The sequence below is a fragment of the Taurulus bubalis genome, assembly GCF_910589615.1.
Source record: "Taurulus bubalis genome assembly, chromosome: 12".
In the NCBI taxonomy this organism is placed as follows: domain Eukaryota; kingdom Metazoa; phylum Chordata; class Actinopteri; order Perciformes; family Cottidae; genus Taurulus; species Taurulus bubalis.
In genome coordinates, this window is record NC_136600.1 from 18,844,595 (window position 1) to 18,852,736 (window position 8,142).

Here is an 8,142-nt window from a genome sequence, read left to right on the forward strand (position 1 = left end):
TGGCTTATTTGTGGACATTTGTTTAAGTGATATTTTGACTAAACTGTAACATCTTTAAAATGTCCTCCTAAAAGATGCCCTTTGATTAGATATTTCACTAACTTATTTGTGTTCAACACATTTACATTTGCTTGCCAAACAATCCTCAGGCACTTTTTAATGTTTTATTAACTCATTGTAGCCTGTCAGGCCCACCAGTGCATGATTAAAATAACAATATAAGGTTTGCATGTAAGAAGACATTACACCACACGGCAGGTACATTTAAAAACTTTTTTATTTGAACTGTGGTAGTTATGATCACCACAAAACCATAGACAAAGAGAACTGATCTTGCAGCTCCAAATGAAACTATAAAATGCATTCAGAATCAAATATATAAAGAGCAGCCAATAACAAGTAGTGGTAAAGTGACAGACAAAAGTCTGTTTTACAAACTAAGAGTTTAAAAATATTTGTGTTTCATTATAAATGTATTCTCGTGATAACAATGCTTCGAACGTGATTTCAGATGAAAAAAAAAGAGCAAATAACATAAGCAGTTAGAAATCTATAAAGCTAGAATATGGATCATATTTTCTTCCAGACCGCTAATTGATCCTGTTCAGTGATTTGGAGGTCAACTATGCTGCTGGCTTGCCGTTTCCCTTAATGGCTCTGAGCCAGTAGGGTCAGCAGAAGGTCAGCAGAAGCAAAAGGTCATAAGTATTTAGGAGAGAGGGCACCTCTTCTTCTTCTTTTGCCGTGAGACGCTGGTTGCTTTGGTGATGGCATCCATGAGTATTTTGGAGATACACTGTGCAGACTCTTGTGAAGATGTGCGGCAACAGCGACGGGCAGCTGGAGAAAAGGTATTCCTTGATGAACACATTGCTGATATTCCCTCAAGCTGATTTCATGGAGAAAAAACAAGATGACAAACAAATGAGTAATAGCATGATAGCATTTTAATATTGTGTTAAAAGCAATTGCTCCTAAACTTTCATTTTCAAATATCCCAGCTCAAACTCTGTCTTTTGATTTCTCCACATCGGTTTTTGGACAGACTCACTTTCTTTTTAACTCACCCTCTGCTCAAAACAAGCAGTCTTGTGATCATCAGACAGGGGGCAGCATTGGTTCACAAAGCTTGTGAGAGGAAAACCAACAGGGAACCTAAAGCACAGTGACATTGTTACTACGCGTCTAACTTTACATTGTGCACAAATTGTGACCATGTGCTAAGATCCATGACAATACTGACAACACGGAGAACACTGTGAACAAGTGGTGTCAGCACATTTCATAAGAAATATTCAATAGTTTTCTTTGACAGAAAAAAAAACAGAAATTAAAGAGAAACTGTACCAATGCCAAACAAAAAAAGAAAAGAACATGAAAGAGGAAGAGAATGAAGGAAAAACACGGACAGATGTCGGAAGTTAGGACTTACTTCTTCTTGATGATCTTGTGAGTGTCACAGATGTTGTGGAGTGAGAGCTCTTTAGTGGCAGAGGTCATGTTATAATGTGGGTCAGGAGAAACCTCTTGGAAACAGTTATGTCGATCATTTGAGACGTTGCTCAAACAACAGTGGAAGTCCACCTGTCCACCTTTCTTGTCAACACAAAATTTGTAAAGCTCCTCAAGCCACTAAAATACAAAAGGACAAAGGACATGAAGGCAACACACATGTCTAAATTCAGCAAAATATGTACATTTGAAGGATTTTTACTTTACCTTCTCATCAGCACAGTTGAGCACACGTTCCTGCTTCTTTTTGCAGCACCATTTGAATCCCTTTTCTATACGATTGATGGTCTTTGCCTGACGAGCCAGCCGTTTGCGCTCAAGACCCGACAGGCAACTGGTTGTAAAGAGGGGGCGCTGATTCTGGTCGCGACACAGTCTCTCAATATTGTCAGCGGTGGGTCGTCCGGGAGGAAAGCTCATGTCAACTTTCTGGGGAACAGATGGTTTCTTCTCTACCTTTCCTCTGTTTCCTCTGACACTCTGTGGCGTCATCACTGTCCTGTAAAGTATGCGGCATAAGGTCAGAGCCAAACCGGACCTTTATCAGCCTCTAGGATGCATTTAATGTAGCACAAAGGAATTGTATTTTGCAATGTGATGTTCTTTCTGATTTGTTTCATTAAAAGGTTTATGGTTGACCTTATTCTCATCAAAATCCCATGAAAAGATATAGGTTGCATTCAGAGTGCATCAAGTCCTGTGTAAAATAAATATAACAATAATTATTATCTGAGTAGGATTACTCCACTGATGGCTCCAGCAAAAGAAAAATGGCAAGGTTATAAAGCAAGGTTGAAACTACCTTAACTCTTGCTGGCCTACAATGCAGCAGCATCTGGGAATGGGCCACCATATTAACTTTCCAGAGCAGTCAAATCCTTCCTCATAATATATATGTTGTGTTCTGGTGAGCCTACACACTTATGGATCAGTCAACTGGACCTCCTGGGTCACATTTCATTGTCTCACTGGTAACTGAAGAACCACAATACTGATTTCCCAACCCTATTTATTTCAGTCTCATTCCCAACTGAAGATGTAAATCTTTAAACACGGCTCACAAATATATCGCTTGTTAAAAGAAGGTATGGTAATAAAAACTGGGCACAGCAGGTTTTTATCAAATGTTATTCAAAGAGGGGTGTATGGTGCATTTGTTGGATACTATTTTCAGCTGTGGATTTATACACATTTGGTGCTTCAGTGAGTATGTTCAGCTCCAGGACAATGTGGAATTGACTCAAAATAAACTAGTGTCAATGGTTATTGTAATGAAGGAAAATGTCACCCAGTGCAATCGTGTGGCCCATTGACACCTTAAATTGTATTTGGGATTTATTGACTTTAAGAAAAGTATAGAATTTTGCAGGGCATATTCTTCAAGTCATTAGCCGGTGTTAAAGCAGCTCATTAAAATCTGAAACTGATTTTGTCCTCTGAATCAGAGCATAAATGTTAAGTTAAATTTGGCAACTGTTAAGTGGAAATGTGGGACCCCTTGAATTTAATTGATCTTAAATATCATCGTAACTTTGTGATGTTACTTAACCGAGACTTGATTGTCAATATCAACATTTTTATTGGTGCTCATTTGACCTATTTCCATGCATAGACTACCTCTGGCAAGTGTCAGGGTCAAAGCTGAAGTTGTCTGTCGAGGGAAGTGGTGGTACCGGTAGCTCCTCGGTTGCCTCGTAGTTTGGGTTTGGAGCATCGTTTTGGAAACAGTTCAGCTTGTCGTCGCCTCTCAGGAAGCAGCAGTGATAAATACGATGCTTTATCGCTGTGTCCTCGTCACAGAAGGATTGGACTGACAGCTCCCACTGAAGTGGGCACAAAACAATAATGTGAGTGATTTGCCACCTGTGATTATGTCGAATATCTTGAGACACATTTAACCAAAACTTGAAAACAAACATTGCAAGAGGGAGGCAATACGATTGAGATAATGTTTAAAATCTGAAGAATTTAAGACAGGTTGGTTTGTTGCCTTCAGTCAAGTCCACTGGTGCTCATGCCAAGGCCTGTCTGACAAGCTGGGATGAATATAATAAACGTATAAACTGGGAGCGCCAAAGGCCTTTTAACTTTTTTTCAAAAATGCAAGTACCATCACCTCAGCAATGTGAAGAATGTTTCATGCCCTTTTCCAGTTTGGGGTAAAACAAAACATGCTACAAAAAAATACAGTGTTTGATTTAAATATCTGAGACAAGGCCTGCTACTTTACAGCATGAGGACTTAGGTTAATGTGAATGTAAAATTACAAAAGTTGCCAAAAATATGACATCTGTGATAGCCTTCCTCTACATGAGGTATTTAAGTCGAAAGCATCTTGATTGATATTTAACGTTAAATATTTTTGGTTTGGGATCACACTGTAGCTCCACAGTGCGTACACTCATTGTGTCTCTCCATGCTTGCAAAAACATAAACAACAAAGTGGAATGAAACAAGAGGAGCAGAAATAGAACCAGAAGCTACATGATGTCATATCATTATTTTACATTCATGCAGAGTAAGAAAGAGCTAAATCGGCTATAGGAGCTGTTGTGAAAACTTACTGCCTGTGTGGCGCAACACAACGTCACTTCCCTCCCCCACGTCTGGTTCCCTTTGCAGCATGTGCTCAACCAGGACTCTCCCTTATTGACATAATCAGCCATACTCTTCTGCTGGCTGAAGCCAGAAGCAGGAAAGTAAGACTTTGAGTAGCTGGGACGATATTCTCTATTGAGACAGATAGCTTGGAGATTGTCGGAGGTCGGTCGCCCGATGGGGAACTTCAGTGGGTAGTTCAACATGGGAGGACCGTCAAAGGAACGGGGCACAAAACTTGGAGAACCTTAAATGAAAAGACAGGAATCATGCTGTTATTTGATACTTTTACAGCAGTAGTGCAGATGAATTTAATGAAAACTCAAAAGAAAGAGAGGAAAATAGACACGAACGTCCTATAGGTCTTGAGACTCCCGGTCTGGAACCCCCTGACAGAATAAAGATTGTATTACTAAAAAGTACTAAAAAATAGATAGATAGATAGATAGATAGATAGATAGATAGATAGATAGATTGATTGATTGATTGATTGATTGATTGATTGATTGATAGATGCTTACCTCTGATATCCGTGCTTTCAAACTGTCCTTGGAAATCTTTGAAAAAGAGAAAACAATATGTGACAAATGTTTCATGTGGACATGCAGCTACGATGTTTTGTCAAAACAAGAACATGATAATAGGTAAGAAGATTAACAGCACCCTTTTGAAAGATGTCTGACAGGTCCACCTCTTTCTGCAAAACGAAGTCATGTTGTTGTTCCATCTCTGAAAGACACACGGATTTTTAAAACAATGACTTACAAAAAAGCTGCCGTCTACAGCAGCAGAAACAGAAATACTTAGGTTGTATTTGTTCTATAATTTAACCTGACCTCAGGTATATCAACTATTGTCAAGCATAACCTATAATCTGATTTTAACCGTAAGAGAATCTCTAGGGATGTAGTGTGTCACTCAAGAGCCACAGACGACATGACACAGGCATTTAAAAAAGTGAGTACTCCTCGTGACAAGCAAACTAAACTTCAATTAGTGGAGAGCTCCAAAGACCTCAATCTCAAAGTGAAGTCTTAAATCTTAAAATAGCCTCTTGAAGTATGTAGAGGTACAGCAGAGATACTGCACTAGCATGTGAACACACGCACCTTGCATGATTTTGTCAAAGGTGACCTCACGCTGCGCCATGTCCCGATTGACCTCACGCTGCTCCATGTCCCGATGATCTGGAAAATGTTGCACACAAAGAGAGAAAGGCAGAAAGTTATACAAGTCTCAATATACTGAGAGACAGCCAGTAGTGGAATAAGTGTTACTTTACTTAAGTAGCAATCAAGTAACAATAGTACAGTGTACACACACACTCTATTATAAGTAAAAGTCCTACATTTAAGTATTATCAGAAATATTTACTCAGTGATTAAAAGTAAGTAAGTAAGCACTCTTTATACTGCCAGTTTTTCATCATTGAATATTGCACACTATAGTATTACTTTTAATGATGTTAATGTGTCTGGGGTGTCTGGGATGGAGCTAATTTGTACTACATCATATTTTATTAACTTATGTGCAAAATCTTAATCTTCAAAGTAGTCATAACTATAAAATAAGCAGTGCCATGACATATGCATATTCAAGTTAAGCATTAGTAGGCTACCTAAAGTTGTTAGATTTCCTCACATCAGAACAGTCATGCAAGTCCTCTAAAGTCAGTTTGCTATGTGATTAATGTCAGTGGGTCCAGAGGCGAAATAAACGCATTCTCACGCGAACAAAAATGGAGTCAGCCATGAAGCAAACACAACAATTTCTGACATGACAACAACAACAACAACAACAACAACAACAACAACAACAAAAAGTATTGTGGAAATAACAGCTACGAACCCGTGGATGCTGAACTCAGTAAAATCAAGACGCATGCGGCGGAGCAGACCAGAGCCCCAGACGACCCCATTGTAAACTCGGTGGTGTGTGTCCTGAGCTGTTCGTTCCGCTACTGCTGCGGACTGTCCTGACTGCTGGCACAGGGAACGGAGGCCGACACGCTCGGCGGGGCGGCGCACAGACGGGCTGGTAATTGGTCCAACAGAGGCTTCCGTGCTGTCCGTCTGTGAGAGCGGAGCTCCTGCGTAAACAGATGTTATGCTTGTTGTGGTGTTTCAGGGGGGATGAGGCGGAGGGAGGGAAAGAGGGAGTGGAGGAAGTTTTTTCAACATGACTCATATGTGATCCGTTCAAATTCTGGGTGCTGTTATGTGGGAATTATGAGTAGGGATGGGCATCGTTTGTGTTTTTTCCGATACCGGTGCTAAACCGATACTTTTAAAACTATACCGGTGCCTAAACGGTGCCTGAACCGATACTTTTTTTATTGCCAAGGCAATTTGTTTTCTTCAAATTGAACAATATATTAACTGTTTAAAGTATACTAGAAATATGAATAAATTCATACAAAATGTACTTGACTTCAAACTACAGCTTCAAACCTTTTAACTTCAAACTATAAACAATATATATTTCAAAAGAACAGACACAAGCATCAGGTGGCCTGATTTGGACTGGTGCAACAGAACTCAGACACTGTTGGATCCCAAAACTGCTGCTTTACTGGACTACACGTCACCATTAATATCAACTTGAGAGATTTGTTCCAGCAAGCCGAGGATGGACGTTCAAAAGCTCGTGCTCGTGTCTCCAGCGATCTCTGTGTGCGCGCGCTGTGTGTGTGTGAGCGCTGGAAGCCCCGCCCCCTTAAGCCCCGCTCTGCATGCAGGCAGACAGAGAGCAGAGCAGCGAGTGTGCTCTGATCCGCGCTATTTTAATAATCGTTTTTAGCGTACGGGTACCGCGCTACCTTTTTAGTATCTATATACCGTGCAACTTTACAGAGCAGTGTAAAAAAAAAGTATTTAAATTTCTCAGGCACCGGAAGGAAGCACCGAAATCTGCTTTGCTTTTCGGTCCGGTAGGTACCGGACGTGTTGGAACTCGGTACCCAACCCTAATTATGAGTTCGTCTGTATTGAAAGGTCGCTGAGTCGGAGCGCATATGTGTGAACACGAATCTCCTTTCAATCTTTTGTATTTAGACTGGCTGTTTTTGTCACTCATTGCTCTGCCATAAAGCCCAATTATCATTTACTGGAAACATAATTATTTGACTAATTGCACGATTATGTCGTGGGATTAAGAGTGAGCTATGTCAATATCATTAATATTGTTATTATTATTATTATTATTTGTATTAGTAGTCGTAGGAGTAGTATAATAACTATTTCGTATAAGATAGTTTACATGCAGTTTATATTAAGTAAGTGAGCAACATCCAAGCTGGAACATAAATAGATCGATTTTTATTTCAAATGTTGGAATAACAAAAATATGTTTACTTGACCCTCAAATCATTACATATGGATATCGACATGCATGTGAATATTAAAAAAGTATTTATTTTAAATGATTTTAAATGATTTTAACTGAAGCAGTAGAGTTTTGATATGCCCTGTCAAGTATAAATCAACAGGGACCAGCATGTTCCATATTGCAACACAGTAGTGTATTTCATTTGACCTTCCCTAAATGATCATGTCATGTCAAACTCCACAAATGTTTGTTCAATGCTATAATTGTACTAAAGGTTAGGGTTTGTTTTAAGACTTTAAATAAACTGAATGTGTTAAATCAGTTGGAATGCTCCTTTAAATACCAGATTTTGTTTGTATTTAGTAAAACACAAAAACATGTATAAATATAAAGATAATGATGTTGTGTTACCTCAATCTGAATTTTGTCTATTTCACCAACTGTGTTTGTGAGTTATTGTTTGTTTGTCAAGAGAGAGAGAGAGAGAGAGAGAGAGAGAGAGAGAGAGAGAGAAAGAGAGAGAGATATTACAGTCCTTAAATGACTTGTTATCTCACACTGAGTTTAAGTCCAGGGTTACTGTGACCACATGGATTCCCATATAAAAGACAGTGAACTCTTCACTATCCGTCCCACCATGTTCTCGTAATCATAATTAAAAAGCCAAATCAGAACAGAGTAGAACTCCCTGTGCAGCTGTGGACT

General features: G+C 39.3%; 1 protein-coding gene across 2 annotated transcripts; it reads right to left on the reverse strand.

Moving 5' to 3' along the window:
• Positions 1 to 259: 259 nt before the first annotated feature.
• ecm1b (extracellular matrix protein 1b) lies at positions 260 to 6,182 on the reverse strand. 2 transcript variants are annotated; one of them, XM_079227975.1, is made up of 11 exons: positions 5,959 to 6,182; positions 5,220 to 5,297; positions 4,774 to 4,839; positions 4,632 to 4,667; positions 4,464 to 4,499; positions 4,077 to 4,357; positions 3,130 to 3,335; positions 1,720 to 2,011; positions 1,433 to 1,632; positions 1,068 to 1,155; positions 260 to 889 (listed from the first exon to the last, which is right to left on the reverse strand). In XM_079227975.1, exons 1-11 carry the CDS (start codon positions 6,026 to 6,028, stop codon positions 710 to 712), a joined length of 1,533 nt encoding a protein of 510 aa, XP_079084101.1. In that variant the 5' UTR covers positions 6,029 to 6,182; the 3' UTR covers positions 260 to 709. The 2 variants fall into 2 exon arrangements, with proteins under 2 accessions (XP_079084101.1, XP_079084102.1); XM_079227976.1 differs by lacking the exon at positions 4,464 to 4,499.
• Between the last annotated feature and the right edge of the window lie 1,960 nt (positions 6,183 to 8,142).

Coding starts and splice junctions, on each gene's coding strand:
- ecm1b (XM_079227975.1), bottom strand. CDS start 6,028: ATGGGGTCGTCTGGGGCTCTGGTCTGCTCCGCCGCATGCGTCTTGATT. Junction 4,840..5,219: donor CTTTGACAAAATCATGCAAG/GTGCGTGTGTTC, acceptor TGTGTCTTTCAG/AGATGGAACAACAACATGAC. Junction 2,012..3,129: donor GACCCTGACACTTGCCAGAG/GTAGTCTATGCA, acceptor CATACTTTACAG/GACAGTGATGACGCCACAGA.